This window comes from Macaca nemestrina, chromosome 15 (genome assembly GCF_043159975.1).
Source record: "Macaca nemestrina isolate mMacNem1 chromosome 15, mMacNem.hap1, whole genome shotgun sequence".
Taxonomy (NCBI): domain Eukaryota; kingdom Metazoa; phylum Chordata; class Mammalia; order Primates; family Cercopithecidae; genus Macaca; species Macaca nemestrina.
In genome coordinates, this window is record NC_092139.1 from 110,277,376 (window position 1) to 110,293,054 (window position 15,679).

The window sequence follows — 15,679 nt, forward strand, 5'->3', positions numbered from 1 at the left end:
AGAGACTAGAGGCAGCCCCTGGAAGTGCGGGCGTCGCTCCCCTCCGGCGACTGAGCCAGGTGTGAGGGCTTGACGGCCGCGCATTCGCGGGAAAAGAGCGATGGGTGAGAACGCTGCACCAGGTCTCCTTAGACTCCAGTGGGACCAGGAGGCCTCGCGCGAGCGCCCTGCTGCCCACCCACCTGATTGGGACTGTGGAGGAGGGCGGGATGGAGTGGAGGGTTCGCGGACCGCGTCGCCCTCCTGGGTGTCGCAGCTCCTTCCTCGGCAGTCCCGGGGCGTAAGAGCGCGACCGGCCGGGAGGTGGGGGCCCCGGGACACGGCCGCATGTGGCCTCACAGGGTTCCAGGAGCCCCTGAGTTAGTCGGGCGCGCGCAGGTCTCCAGCCCGGCAGGGACGGCGGAGGCTGCGAGCTCCGGGGGCAGTGGTGGGTCCTGGAGTCCCACCACCTACCCTAAATTTCCACTCCCTCCCTGCCGCCCAGTGTGATCTTGGGCATGTACTGCAGCGCCCAGTGCCTCAGTTTCCCACTCTGTGCAGTGAGAGTGACAGTGGTCCCACCTGTTGCATGTGTGAGGCTTTGGCACCCCTCTGGCCCTTGGGAAAGGCTAAGGAAACTGGCTGTTGACTGTTTACTCCGGTTTTACAGGAAAGGAAACTGAGTCTCAAGACAGTTCAGTACTTTGTCCAAGGTCACCCAGCCTGCAAGTGGTAGGGTCCGGGCATGACCAGCTCACCGACCCCAGCCCATTCTAGAAGGTTCTGCCCCAGTTTAAATGGGGTACATGCTGTGAGGCCTGCCTCAGGTTTTTCCGGCCGAACTTATGTTTCCCTCCTCTGGGAGTCTCAACACCCATGTCTGGCTCTCTCTCCCCCCATAACCTTCTGTGGGCAGCTGAGTGTCTCTGGACATGACCCCTGGCTCAAGCACAGCAGGCAGAGATAAGGGGCTCAGGGAGCACCAGCTTCATGGATGAAAGAGTGAAGGAATGAAAGAGCCGGCTCTGTCTTTCAGGTCTCATCTCAGAGCTGAAGTTGGCTGTGCCCTGGGGCCACATCGCAGCCAAAGCCTGGGGCTCCCTGCAGGGCCCTCCAGTTCTCTGCCTGCACGGCTGGCTGGACAATGCCAACTCCTTCGACAGACTCATCCCTCTTCTCCCGCAAGGTGTGAGGCTGGGGCTGAAGGGAAGTCCAGGGGGAAAGTGGGCAAGAAGGTGAGGGGGGAGGTCTGCAGGGGAGTGAGGAGGGCGGGGAGACAGCTGGCATAGATACCTCTTCCTGCCCTCCAACCTGCTTCTCTCTGTTTCAGACTTTTATTATGTTGCCATGGATTTCGGAGGTCATGGGCTCTCGTCCCATTACAGCTCAGGTGTCCCATATTACCACCAGACTTTTGTGAGTGAGATCCGAAGAGTTGTGGCAGGTAAGAAGCAGTGTATTTTTCGGCACGGGGTTGCTCTGGGACACCCCCTCTTAGCATTGGAGTGGTGCTAGGATCCAGGAAGCTGCACTGGCCTGGGAGTGGGGCCTGGGCTCTGGCCCCAGGTCTGCCAGCAATTCACGGGAGATCTTAGGAAAGTTGAAGAGTTTGCTTCCTCCTGTGGTTCCCCCAAGCTGGTCTCCTGGGTGGACACCCCAGATGCTGGGAAGGAATTTCCTGAGCCCGAGGAGTAGAAGCGAGAGGGCGGGCTGAGCCTGTGCACAGCCGGACCTTCTGGCTCCTTGTGTTTCCAGCCTTGAAATGGAATCGATTCTCCATTCTGGGCCACAGCTTCGGTGAGTACACTGACCAGCAGCTGACTGGGCCCGGAGTAGGGCTGGGAGGGAAGGATAGGAGCTGCTGCCCCACCGCTTTCCCCTGCGCTTATGAGATCTGCAGAGAGAGATGAGAGCATCAGAGATTGACCACTGCGTCCTCTGACCTCAGGCAACTGCTGCAAGGGACACAGAGATGAGGGACATGTGGTCTTTTGAGTAGTCGGGTCTGATGAAGGGGCCATCGTGACCTGATAGTGAGCCCCCACCACCCATATGGAGCCCCCCTCTCCCTCCGCCACTGGTGGGAAGAAGCTTTAGGGTTTGCAGCTGGGGAGGGAGTGAGGGAATGTCACCAATGGCTCTTCTGTCCCCCAGGTGGCATTGTGGGCGGAATGGTGAGTAGATGGCTTTGTCTGGCCAACAGGGGTCCCTCGGCTGGGCTGGGGATGGTAGCACAGAGGAGGAAGGAGAAGGTACCTGGGACAGGAAGTGCCTCCTCCTGTCACAGTAATAGTCATTATACCAGGAAGTTGGTGGAAACGGTGGAGACTTCTGGTAGAGTTAATGTTTCCACGCCCCATACCCTGTCCCAGAGCACCCTGGAGTCCCGCCATCACCAGGGTCTGCAGCTCAGTGCTAGGTACAGACTTGCGAGTGGTGGGGGAAGGCACACCTTAGGATAGAATATTCTCTTTCTGGCCCCTTGGTCAGCACCCTCCCCGAGCCTAAAAGATGTTTCCGGGAACTCCAGGGTCCCCTGGGAAAGGCAGGAGAGTCCTTTCCTTCTTCCCCCTATTCATTCTCCCCTTCTGCTGTCCTCACAGTTTTCCTGTATCTTCCCCGAGATGGTGAATAAACTTATCTTGCTGGACTCGCCGCTACTTCTCCTGGAATCGAATGTGAGAAGCGGGGCTTTCGTGCGTGCTGTCATTAGGGAGGACCTGGACCCCGGGCAGTACTCTCAGCCCTGTCTCCTTTGGTGGACACTAGGGAAGCAGGAGGAGGTGGCAGAGGGTGGGAAAGGGGAGTCAGGGACCCGCTCTCCACCAGAGGACAGCTCTCTGCCGCTTATACCCCTAGGAGTGGTCAGGAGAAGGGGTGTGGGGGACCCCTTGGAAACTGGACGTGTGGCTTGGGATCTGCAGAATGCCAGGCTGATCATGCAGTGGCAGGGGTGGAAGAGGGCAGGAGCCATGGCTGGAGGATGTTGTAGGGCACACAGCTGGGCAGGCGCAGTGCACTCACACCCAGTCGAATGCCTTTGCACTGTGTACATGTTGCACCACCACACATGACAGCCCTAAAAGTGAACTCATGGAACAAGTACTGACCCCTCTGGCCACCACTACCCATAACCAGTACTGTCCCTGCATCTGGGTCCTGGCCTGGTTGTTTACCTGCTGGGTGACCCTTGGCAAGTTACTTTGCCTCTCTGGGCCTTAGTTCCCGCACCTGTAAAATGAGGTTGGGCTCCATGCCCTAGCCAGCCCTGACATCCTGTCATTTTCTTGCCAAGGTCTCAGCCTCTCAGTTGTGACACAACTCCCGTCAGTTTCAGTTTTTTTGTCCATAGAAGGACCACAGATCGGCCGGACTCGGTCGCTCATGCCTGTAATCCCAGCACTTTGGGAGGCCAAGGCGGGCGGATCACCTGAGGTCAGGAGTTTGACACCAGCCTGACCAACATGGAGAAACCACGTCTCTACTGAAAATATAAGATTAGCTGGGCGCATGCCTGTAATCCCAGCTACTTGGGAGGCTGAGGCAGGAGAATCACTTGAACCCAGGAGGCAGAGGTTGTGGTGAGCTGAGATAGCGCCATTGCACTCCAGCCTGGGCAACAAGAGTGAAACTCCATCTCCGAAAAAGAAAAAAACAACTACCACAGATGTCATAAGGGCAAGAATCATGTCCATCTCTTTGTCACCACTCCCCGAACCCTGGCACCTAGGGAGGGCTCAGTAAATGTTCCTTGCATGAGCTCAGCTAGCTCAGGGACTATTGTGAGGATCCAGTTCACAGATGGCAGACAGCAGACACTCCCTTCTTTCTGCATTTCACCCACTGAATTGACAAGCGCAGTGCCCCCGGGGGCTTCCTACTGGGTGAGTCAAGAGGGGCATTTGTTCCTCTTGTCCTCCATTCTCAGGAGCAGGTAGATGGGAGTTGCCTCCTCTGCAGCCCCAGGCAGTGGGCCCGAGGCTGTCCTCACAGAGTGAGCCACGCATCCTGGGGGAGCCTGGAAGCCCCAGAACGGCGCCCTTTCCGCCACTCCCTTTCTGCCACTGAGAATGATGGCATTTTTTGAACCAGAAGAAATCGCCAACCCCGGTGGTTCATGGCCTCTGGACCCTAATTTCATGCGTTTGCAAAGCACTCAAGAGTTGACAGAGATTCCCCTTCCTCCCCATCATCCCATCTGATCTCTTAACTGTCTTTGCCTAGAGGGGCTCAGTGAGAGAGGCTCAGCGAGAGCGGCGGGCAGGGCTGGGAGGGGCGGAGGCCTCGTCTGCAGCCTGGATCCCTGCCCACCCAGCCAACTGTGCCTTCTTAGGAAGTGGAGAACTTGCTGACCTACAAGCGGAGAACCATAGAGCACATGCTGCAGGTAGAGGCCTCCCAGGAGCCCTCGCGTGTGTACAGCCTGAAGCAGCTGCTGCAGAGGTGAGTGCCTGGTGTGGATGGGGAGCTGTGGGGTCCATGGGAGGACACCCGGTGAGACGTGGGGAAGCGTCTTTCTCCCTGTCACCCAACAAGCCTGTTTCTCTCTGGGGTCACGCTGAGCACCAGGCTTCCCAGGGTCTTCAGGGATGTTATCTCCTTTCCCTCTGCCCCTGCTCCGGCCATGCCCCTTCCTTACTCCAATACCCTCCCCACACCTCTCAGCCCCCGCCTCTCCCCGAGCACACACTGCTTCCACGCCTTCTCTCCCCTCTGGGACTCCAGCCTGGGCTCCCTTAGCTGGAATTCTCCCTTGTGCTTGCTCACTGGCTTCCCCACTCCTGGGGGCCTCAGCTGGGAGCCCTGCCCTGACACCCCCAGGCGAGCTGTCCCTCCCTGCCCTGCAGGTAACCACACTGTCCAATAAGAGCCTACTGACTCCCCTGGTTCCCGAGGCCTGTGAACCCCACAACCCCCACTATGGCTGACTTGGTCATGTTTGTGCCTCCTGCATCTGGCGGTGGGCCTGGTAGGTCGGAGCTCCACACATATTTGTTTGAAGGAGGAGAAGCCCGTCACTGCCCTACCACACGCACGGGCACACACACACACCCTGCCGCCCACTGCCCCGCCACACGCACGCGCACACACCCCCTGCCGCCCACTGCCCCACCACACGCACGCGCACACACCCCCTGCCGCCCACTGCCCCACCACACGCACGCGCACACACCCCCTGCCGCCCACTGCCCCACCACACGCACGCGCGCGCACACACCCTGCCGCCCACTGCCCCACCACACGCACGCGCGCACACACACACCCTGCCGCTGTAAACATGCCATTGAAACACAGGACACAGTCCAGGTGCAGTGGCTCACACCTGTAATCCCAGCACACTGGGAAGCTGAGGTGGGAAGACAGCTTGAGCTCAGGAGTTAGAGACCAGCGTTAGCAACATAGCAAGACCCTGTATCAAAAAAAAAAAAAAAAAATAGCTGGTCACGGTGGCACACGCATGTGGTCCCAGCTACTCGGCAGCCTTAGTTGGGAGGATTGTGCAGCCCCGGGAAGTCGAGGCTGCAGAGAGCCATGATCATGTCACTGTACCCCAGCCTGGGTGACAGAGTGAGACCCTGTCTCGATTAAAAAGAAAACAAGGGCCAGACGCAGTGGCTCACGCCTGTAATCCCAGCACTTTGGGAGGCTGATGCGGGTGGATCATGAAGTCAGGAGATCAAGAACATCCTGGCTAACATGGTAAAACCCTGTGTCTACTAAAAAATACAAAAAATTAGCCAGGCATGGTGGCGGGCGCCTGTAGTCCCAGCTGCTCGGGAGGCTGAGGCAGGAGAATGGGATGAAATCGGGAGGCACAGCTTGCAGTGAGCCAAGATTGCGCCAATGCACCTCCAGCCTGGGCGACAGAGCGATACTCCATCTCACAAAAGAAAAAGAAGAAAAAAAAAAAACACAAAAAATCACGGAACACATGCACCCTTTGTGGGTGACCTCCCTTTTCCTCCCTTTTGCTGCACCTCTTTTTTTTTTTTTTTTTTTTTTTTTTTTTTTTTTTTTTTTTTTTGAGACCAAATCTTGCTCTGTTCCCCAAGCTGGAATGCAGTGCCACAATCTCAGCTCACTGCAACCTCCACCTCTTAGGTTCAAGTGATTCTCATGCCTCAGCCTCCCAAGTAGCTGGGATTATAGGCACACGCCACCACGTCCTGCTAAGTTTTATATTTTTAGTAGAGATGGGGTTTTACCATGTTGGCCAGGCTGGTCTCGAACTCCTGACCTCAGGTGATTCGCCCATCTCAGCCTCCCAAAGTGTTGGGATTACAGGCACGAGCCACCATCCCCGGTCCTCCTCTCCTTTTTATCTGATTTCCTCTTTATTGGCCTCCAGGCACCCAGCATCCTTCTGTGTCCCCCAGGTTACTGAAGAGCAATAGCCACTTGAACGAGGAGTGCGGGGAGCTCCTCCTGCAAAGAGGAACCACGAAGGTGGCCGCAGGTAGGGGACTCCGCTGTCCAAAGCCTTTGTATACTTGTCACTGTTCTTACTGAGGATGTCAAGGACTTGCCCTAGACAAGGCAAGATACTAAGCACTTTGCAAACAGCATCTCACTGAATCCCCCTCCTGCCTCACCCTCATCCCATTTACAGCAGGAGAAACTGAGATTCAGTGTTGCCAAGTGACCCGGGCGAGGCCATACAGCTACTGCACATCCCAGAAAGCCACACTCTGGGAGAGTTTGGTCAGGTGTCTTGGACTAAATGTTGGTGAATGTTGCGGCCATGCTCTGCTGGACCTGGGGTGGGTGCCCAGCATCAGGGGCAGGCTGTGAGGACATCCCAGGGGCTGAGTGACTTGGGAGAGGCTTTTCACAATGGAGAGGTAGAGCTGGTGTGTCTTGGCTTCAGGGAAGCTTCTGGCACAATCAATTTCTGCACATTGCTTTTTACCCAGGAATTTTTTTTCTTTCTTTCGTTCGTTCTTCTTTTTGAGACAAGGTCTCACTCTGTCACGTAGGCTGGAGTGCGGTGGCACCATCATGGCTCACTGCAGCCTCCACCTCCCGGGCTCCAGACATCGTCCCACCTCAGCCTCCTAAGTAGCTGGGACTACGGGTGTGAGCCACTGTGCCTGCCCAGGAAATCTTTTCTAAGGTGCGCTACAGGCCCGGCTCAGTGAGGCTGCAGTGAGCAAGAGCCCACCGTCCCTCTCTCAGTGGGGCCAGACCTCCAGCATCACAACTCCAGGGGCCGCCGCTCACAAAGGGCACCCTCTGGAGTTGAGCAAGGAGGAGTCCGGGCAGAGGCCTAGATTCTTGGAAGAGAAGCAGATGATAAACCGGTCAACAGGCACATGAGCGGTTAGACATTCTCTGGATGTAACGAGGGAAATACACACGCTCTAGAAGAGACTGGTGGCGGGGCCTGCTCCAGAGGGGTGGCCCGGGAGGTAGCTCTCCCAGGGTGAGGGAACAGCTGGAGGGAGATGCTGTGGTCGGACGGAGAATGTGCTGAGTTGGGCGAAACAACGTGGCTTCCTGACACTGCCAGCCGAGTGAACCTGGGACAGCCCTTTCCCTTTTGAGTCCCCTTGTGTGCTCAGGTGACAAACAAGGTCTTGGGTTATTCGCGCTCATCGGATCAGGCGAGGTGGGCATGTGCCTTCCCTTTATAAAGTGCTGAGTGATGCAGGGGTCAGAAACTCCGGCACCTGGGGGTAGGTGGGGGGTGTTGTGGAGTCCACCATGCCGGCTGGGAGGGAGGCTATGGGATGTGTAGGGACTTTGGAGCTGGAGCCGGCCCACCTTGGCAGGCAGCTGGGCCAGTGCTAATCAAGTGGGAATTTAGTTTCATGTGGCCAGAATTTCCAGTTGCTCAGCTCTGCAGTTGATCTGCTGAGTTGTGGATTTTTAGGTGTCATGAATCCAGAAATGGATATGAGGATCTAAAGAGCGGCACCTGTGGGCTGTTTTGGCCTCGGTCGCCAGTTTGGGACCTGTTGGGTCTTTGTGATCATCTCTGAACCTTTATCTCGCCTCCCTGGAAACCTATCATGGGGAGGGGAGGTCAGGGACCCCGGGCCCAGGCTTCCTGGACATGCCTCACGGATGGCTGACCTAGGGAGCCCCAGGCACAGAAGTGAGCTAATCTGTGATGAGGCCGGGGAATCTGATTAGGCCCAGGTCACAGGAAACAGTGAATGCAGGATGCTGACCAGGAACCCCTATGTGGGTCTCAGGGGGGTGAGGGAACAGGCAAGAGGGAGGGCTGAGAAGGAGGTGACCCTGGGTCTGGGGAAGAGGTCAGCTGGCTGGAACGTTGTGTGCGGACAAGCCCTCTACAGCAGTTCTGGCCTTTCGGGACCCAGCCGCAGTAAACGAAGGAAATAACCTAAAAGAAGACAGTACCCAGACCCCCACCCAGTGCCTCCAGGACGATGTCAGCTCCTCCCAAATCCTTCCCGCCAGCCCCAGAGCACCTGAGAGTTCACATTCTGTCCTCCCCCGCCCGCATCATCCAACCTGATCCCTCCAGAATCTGGAGCTTTAACCACCAAGACACGTTTCCCCACAGTTCCGGAGTTCAGGGTCCAAGGTCAAGGCCTCGGCAGGGCTGGTTCCTTCCGAGGGCTGTGAGGGAGAATCTGTCCCCGCCTCTCTGGCTGCTGGGAGCCTCTGGAGCCCGTTGGCTTGTCTGTGAGGTTCTCTGGATGGGTTAGAGTGCGTGAGGAGGGGAGGGCTCGTGGAGGAGGCAGAGTGGGGAGGGCGGCGAGCATTGCTGGAGAGGCTGCAGCTCCACTTCTTCTTTTGAATAGGAGGGTCTGGGTGGGCCTCATGAGAAGGTGACTTTTGAGCAAAGCAGTGCAGGTGCGGGAGCTGCTCCCACGGACTCCAGGAGGAGAAAGGAGCTGGCAGGACAGGCCTGGAGGTGTGAGCGGGTGGTGCAGGATGGTGAGAGAGCAGAGGAGATGAGGTCTTTATCTTCTCATCTCAGTTCAAGCCCCACAATACTGGCTTTGTGGAAACCATCTTGAAGTGTTCCCATGAAGGAGGGAGGAGCCCACTCTGCCTGTGGCGCCCTAAGGACAGAGGGATCTGTGTCAGTATCTGGCCCCTGACCAATCATATTCACACATGCCTGTAATCCCCGCATTTTGGGAGGCCAGGTGGGAGGATCACTTGAGGCAGGAGTTCAAGACCAGCCTGGACAATATAGGGAGACATCCCCATCTCTACAAAAAATTCAGAATTAAACGGCATCACCATGGTGGCGCACCTGTGCTCCCAGCTACTTGGGAGGCTGAAGCGGGAGACTCATATGAGCCCAGGAGTCGGAGGCCTCAGTGAACCATGATTGTGCCACTGCACTCTAGCAAGACCCTGTCTTTTTCCTGTGTTTTTTTTGTTTTGTTTTTTTGTTTTTAAAAATCAGGGTCTTGGTCTGTCACTCAGACTGGAATGCAATGGCATGACCTTGGCTCACTGAATCCTCAGCCTTATGGGCTCAGGCGATCCTCCTACCTCAACCTCTTGAGTAGCTGGGACCACAGGTGTGCACCACCACACCTGGCTCATTTTTGTATTTTTCCATAGAGATGGAGTTTCACCATGTTGCCCAGGCTGGTCTCGAACTCCTGAACTCTAGTGATCCTACTGCCTCAACCTCCCAAAGTGCTGGGATTACAGGTGTGAGCCACCGTGCCCAGCCAACCCTGTCTTAAAAATAAAACAAAAATACCTGACCCCTGAAGCCTCATGCTATGGGGATGGTTCAAATCTTCATCATAAGCTGGGCTGCATTCAGGTTGCAGGTATGATTTGTTTAACTTGTGCAGTTTAAACAAAAACATTTGGCATGGGGGGAATTTTGAATAGATTGCCCAGATTTTATTTATTTTTTATTGTGCTCTTTTTATTTTTTGGAGGAAGGGCACAAGGCCCTTATTTTAAATGGAAAGATATTATGTAAAGATACAGATTTCTAGGCCGGGCGCAGTGGCTCATGTGTGTAATCCCAGCACTTTGGGAGGCTGAGGTGGGCAAATCACCTGAGGTTGGGAGTTCGAGACCAGCCTGAGCAACATGAAGAAACCCCATCTCTACTAAAAATACAAAATTAGCTGGGCGTGATGGCGCATGCCTGTAATCCCAGGTACTTGGAAGGCTGAGGCAGGAGAATTACTTAAACCCGGGAGGTGGAGGTTGCGGTGAGCCGAGATCACACCATTGCACTCCAGCCTGGGCAACGAGAGCGAAACTTCATCTCAAAAAAGAAAAGAAAATATGTCTTTTGTATGGCTTCTGGAATTTGAATCATAGTTAAAAGGTCATGCTTGATGCTAATACTATTTTGGGTCTAGTACTTGCATTTAAATATTTACTACATTGCATTCTTCTCTGGTGTACAGGGTGAGGTTTGAATCTGACTTCATCTTTTTCCAGATGGCTCCTCAGCTGCCTAATGCCATTTTTAGACAAGTCTATCTTTACCCTGTTCACGTAAGGGGCTGCCTTGGTCAGACACTGAACGCCCATCTGTACTTGGGTCTGTCTCTGACTGCCTGTCTATGATCGTACTGTACCACACGCTTTAAGTTGAGGCCCAACAGAGGATTTTCTTTTTTTTTTTTTTTTTTGAGATAGAGTCTTGCTTTTGTCGTCCAAGCTGGAGTGCAATGGCACGATCTCGGCTCACTGCAACCTCCGCACCCCAGGTTCGAGTAATTCTCCTGCCTCAGCCTCCCAAGTAGCTGGGATTACAGGTGTCCGCCACCATGCCCGGCTAATTTTTGTATTTTTAGTAGAGATGGGGTTTCGCCATGTTGGCCAGGCTGGTCTCAAACTCCTGACCTCAGGTGATCCACCTGCCTTGGCCTCGCAAAGTACTGGGATTACAGGCGTGAGCCACTGTGCCCGGCCTGAGGATTTTCATATCTGACGGGACCATCTCCCTTCATGGCTCTTTTACAGAGTTTTTCTACTAGTCTTTTTTTCTTTTCCTTTTTTTGAGACAGGGTCTTGCTCTGTTGCCCAGGCTGGATTGCAGTGGCAAGATCTCGGCTCACTGCAGCCTCTGCCTCCCTGGCTTAACTCTCCCACTTCAGTCTTCCCAGTAGCTGGGACTACAGGCGTGTGCCACCATGATTGGCTAATCTTTCAGCTTTCTGTGTAGAGATGGGGTCTTGCTTCATTACCCAGGCTGGTCTCAAGCAATCCTCCCACTTCGGCCTCCCAAAGTGCTGGAATTACAGGTGGCTGACCTCCTGCTATTCTTGCCTGTGTAATTTTTCCACGTGAACTTTAAAATCAGGTGGTTTAGGCCCCCCCATACAAATCTTGTTTGCATATCATATATGTATAGTTTAGTGTTTTTTTGTTTGTTTAATTTTTTGAGACAGAGTCTTGCTCTGTCACCCAGGCTGGAGTGTAGTGGCACCATCTCAGCTCACCACAACCTCTGCCTCCCTGGTTCAGGCAATTCTTTTTTTTTTTTTTTTTGAGACGGAGTCTCACGCTGTTGCCCAGGCTGGAGTGCAGTGGCGCGATCTTGGCTCACTGCAAGCTCCGCCTCCTGGGTTCACGCCATTCTCCTGCCTCAGCCTCCTGAGTAGCTAGGACTACAGGCGCCCGCCACCACGCCCGGCTAATTTTTTGTATTTTTAGTAGAGACGGGGTTTCACTGTGGTCTCGATCTCCTGACCTTGTGATCCGCCCGCCTCGGCCTCCCAAAGTGCTGGGATTACAGGCTTGAGCCACCGCGCCCGGCCGGTTCAGGCAATTCTTATGCCTCAGCCTCCCAAGTAGCTGGGACTACAGGTGCCCGCCATGACACCTGGCTAATTTTTTTGTACTTTATTAGTAGAGACTGGGTTTCACCATGTTGGCCAGGCTGGTCTCAAACTCCTGGCTTCAAGTGATCCATCCGCCTAGGCCTCCCGGAATGCTGGGATTACAGGCGCAAAACACGGTGCCCAGCTCATATATGTATGTTTAAATAATAAAGTCTTAATAACAGTAACCTGTGCACCCATCACACTGCTAAAACAATGGCACAGCACCCGTTCCTTTGAACCCTCTCCAGCCCCTCCTAGACCCCACCCAGAGGTAAACACCTGTCTATTCATTCAGCAAGCACTTTGGGAGCCCCTCCTATGTGGCAGGCACAGTTCTTGGTCCTGAGGATACAGCTGTGAACAAGGCAGACCAAACTGTCCTCATGGAAGCTGAACTCTAGCAGAGGAGAGAAGCAGTCAATAGGCAAAGGATGAAGTGCCTTAGAAAGTGCTATGGGGGCTGGGCGTGACGGCTCACACCTGTAATCCCAGCACTTCAGGAGGTGGACAGATCATTTGAGCTCAGGAGTTTGAGACCAGCCTGGCCAACATGGCAAAACCCCATCTCTACTAAAAATACAAAATTAGCTGGGCGTGGTGGTGGGTGCCTGTAGTCCCAGCCACACTGGAGTTTGGGGCAGGAGAATTGCTTGAACCCTAGAGGCGGAGGTTGCAGGGAGCCGAGATCACACCACTGCACTCCAGCCTGAGCGACAGAGGGGAACTCTGTCTCGAAAAAGAGAAAATGCCATGGAGAAAAATAAGAAGGGGTGGTGGGGAGGCCTGGCCATGCAGGTATTTGAGAAAGATTTATATGGGGGAGGGAACAGCCCTGCCTCTTATCCCTGTGGACACCTGCAGCTCTAGTCCCCGTGTGTCCTGCTGGACGGGTTCCGTGCAAACACACCTCAGTTCACGTTTCCATCCCTTCCAACCGCCGGCAGCTTCCAGCTTGCGATTACCCCCAGGGCCACAGGGGACCCTCTGCCCTTTCTGGACACTCCCATGCAGGCCGTTCTTGAGGGGACATTGCTCGGGAAGGAACTGCTGGGTGTTCAGCCTGCAGTTGAGGCCGAGTTGTTGGCCACCATCGGGATGGGGGCAGAGAACCAAGTCAGCGCCCGAAGCTGAAGCTGGGCACCACCCAGGCCTCGCAACTCCGCTCATGTTTCTTTTTTCATTCAGTATCTTCTCAACAAACGATGACACGATTGGTGCTTATTTGCTTTTTCCTAGGAATGAGTTTCTCAGAGACGAGAGGTCCACCATCCACCCGGCTGTCAGCCTAAGCTCCTGTCCTCATTTTGCACCGGCCCTTTGGGGTGGCCGGTGAGGGCCCGTGTGGGCTGACAGGTCCGTGGTCAGGCGGCCATGGTTGAGCCCTGGTCCAGCTGGACCCCAGGACAGGGAGTCCTGGGCAGCTGAGGACGTCGGGGGCAGATGGGAGACATGGGCACTGGGTTGGAAAGGCCTGGGGGATTCCAGCAAACTCACAGAGCGTCCCCTGAGCCTGACGGACAGCATTGATGCCGCTGTCTTTGTGCTTCCGCCTCCAGGTCTGGTTCTGAACAGAGACCAGAGGCTATCCCGGGTGAGTACCGCTGCCTCTGCTCCCCCCGCCACGGTTTGCTTATGAGCATCTTTATCGTTTTTGAAAATTACACGCTGGGCATGGTGGCTCGCTTTGGGAGGCTGAGGCGGGTAGATCACCTGACGTCAGGAGTTTGAGACCAGCCTGGCCAACATGGTGAAACCCCTTCTCTACTAAAAATACAAATAAATAAATAAATAAAGCTAGGCGTGGTGGCACACGACTCTAATCCTAGCTACTCAGGAGGCTGAGGCAGGAGAATCACTTGAATGGGAGGCAGAGGTTGCGGTGAACCGAGATCGCACCACTGCACTGCAGTCTGGGTGGCAGAGTGAGACTCCATCTCAAAAAAAAAAAAAAATTACATAGGTAACATAATACATAATAATTGTCAACTTAACCGTTTGTAAGTGTGCACTTCAGTGGCATTTTTTTTTTTTTTTTTTTTTTTTTTTGAGACGGAGTCTCGCTCTGTTGCCCGGGCTGGAGTGTAGTGGCCGGATCTCAGCTCACTGAAAGGTCCGCCTCCCGGGTTCCCGCCATTCTCCTGCCTCAGCCTCCCGAGTAGCTGGGACTACAGGCGCCCGCCACCTCGCCCGGCTAGTTTTTTTTTTTTGTATTTTTTAGTAGAGACGGGGTTTCACCGTGTTAGCCAGGATGGTCTCCATCTCCTGACCTTGTGATCCGCCCGTCTCGGCCTCCCAAAGTGCTGGGATTACAGGCTTGAGCCACCGTGCCCGGCCTCAGTGGCATTAAATAGAGTCAGTGGAGGTGAGGAGAGGAGGGAGACATTCCAGGCACTGACCGCTGCACAGGGAAAAGCTGGAAGTCAGCTCAGAGCATCTGTTGAGAGCGGGATTCCTGATAGAGGCTGTGAAGAGGGGAGAGGCAGGATGACAAAGTTCTCAAAAAACAGCATCCCATATGGAAGCCTGGAAGTGTCACTGGAGCACTTGTATTAATAGAAACTTGGCCATCTCTGCCACTGAGGGGCTGTGTGACCTTGGGCAAGATGCTTACCCTCTCTGAGCCTTGGTTGTCTCATGTGCAGAAAGAAGGTGCTTTCGTTCATTCAGCTGGTTTCTGAGCAGCTTGGCTAGGGGAGCCACGCCCTGGGCCTGCCTTTGAAGGGTTGTTGTCGAGACTAGGTGAGGTCATGTGTGTTGAGTGGCCTCGCACACTGCTGTCGCTTCAGGTACTCATGGCCTGTGCTATTTTGTGATTGTTCAAAAATGGTAGAACACTGGACATGTGTGAGACACTGTCATTAGAGGTGGGGAAGCTCTAACTGCAGGGAGACCGCTGAGAGCTGCTGTCCAGGCCCAGGCCAAGAGATGAGGCTTGGACCAGGGTGTCAGTCAATGGTCTGGGAATGTTAATGTGTTTGTCTTTGATCTGTGTGGGATTTGTTCTTGAGCATGGTATGAGGTAGTGATTCGTTTTCTTTCTTTTTTTTTTTTTTTTCATGTTTTAAAAGTTCTATTTTTCTTTAATTTTATTATTATTATTATTATTGATACAGAGTCTTGCTCTTGTTGCCCAGGCTGGAGAGCAATGGCATGATCTCAGCTCACTGCAACCCTTGCCTCCCAGGTTCAAGCAATTCTCCTCCCTTAGCCCCCAAGAAGCTGGGATTACGGGCACCCACCACCACCCCCAGCTAATTTTTGCATTTTTGGTAGAGACGGGGTTTCACCATGTTGGCCAGTCTGGTCTCAAACTCTTGACCTCAGGTGATCCACCTGCCTCGACCTCCCAAAGTGCTCAGATTATATACGTGAACTACCATGCTCAGTCTATTTTAATTTTAGAGACAGGCTCTCCCTCTGTCACCCAGACTGGAGCGCCATGGCTCAATCATGGCTCACGCAGCCTCAGACTGCTGGGTTCAAGTGATCTTCCCACCTCAGCCTCCCGAGTAGCTAGGACTACAGGTGTGCGCTATCACACCCTGCTAAGGTTTTCACTTTTGTAGAGACAGGGTCTTGCCATGTTGCCCAGGCTAGTCTTGAATGCCTGGGCTCAAGCTATCCTCCTGCCTCAGTTTCCAAAGTTTATAGGGATTACAGGTGTGAGCCACTGCACTCAGCCATTGTAATTGTTTTTCTAGATGAACAGCTAGTTATTCCAATACCCGCTGCTGGGTGGTCCTCCCTACCCACCAATACTCACTCACTGGTGGCTTGTCCCGTGTGTGTGCTGACCTGCGTGGTGGGAGTTTATTGCCAGATCCTAGTCAGTCTGGCTTTTGGAGATGCCCCCTTCCCTGTCCTTAGGGACCATGGCTTATGTGACCTGTTCTGTAGTGGGAGCCGTG

The 15,679-nt window shown here is 54.3% G+C and overlaps 1 protein-coding gene across 3 annotated transcripts in view; it reads left to right on the plus strand.

The window, feature by feature from the left end:
* LOC105464341 (serine hydrolase like 2) overlaps positions 1-15,679 on the plus strand; it is a 22,073-nt gene continuing 6,394 nt past the window's right edge. The window contains exons 1-9 of one of the 3 annotated variants that reach the window (XM_071080676.1): positions 1-104; positions 1,016-1,165; positions 1,310-1,423; positions 1,735-1,776; positions 2,134-2,153; positions 2,583-2,657; positions 4,313-4,422; positions 6,357-6,436; positions 13,328-13,362. In XM_071080676.1, coding sequence (XP_070936777.1) covers positions 101-104; positions 1,016-1,165; positions 1,310-1,423; positions 1,735-1,776; positions 2,134-2,153; positions 2,583-2,657; positions 4,313-4,422; positions 6,357-6,436; positions 13,328-13,362 — 630 coding nt within the window. In that variant the 5' untranslated portion in view covers positions 1-100. The remainder of the gene's footprint in view (positions 105-1,015; positions 1,166-1,309; positions 1,424-1,734; positions 1,777-2,133; positions 2,154-2,582; positions 2,658-4,312; positions 4,423-6,356; positions 6,437-13,327; positions 13,363-15,679) is intronic. The other 2 variants (XM_071080679.1, XM_071080678.1) reach the window with 2 other exon arrangements.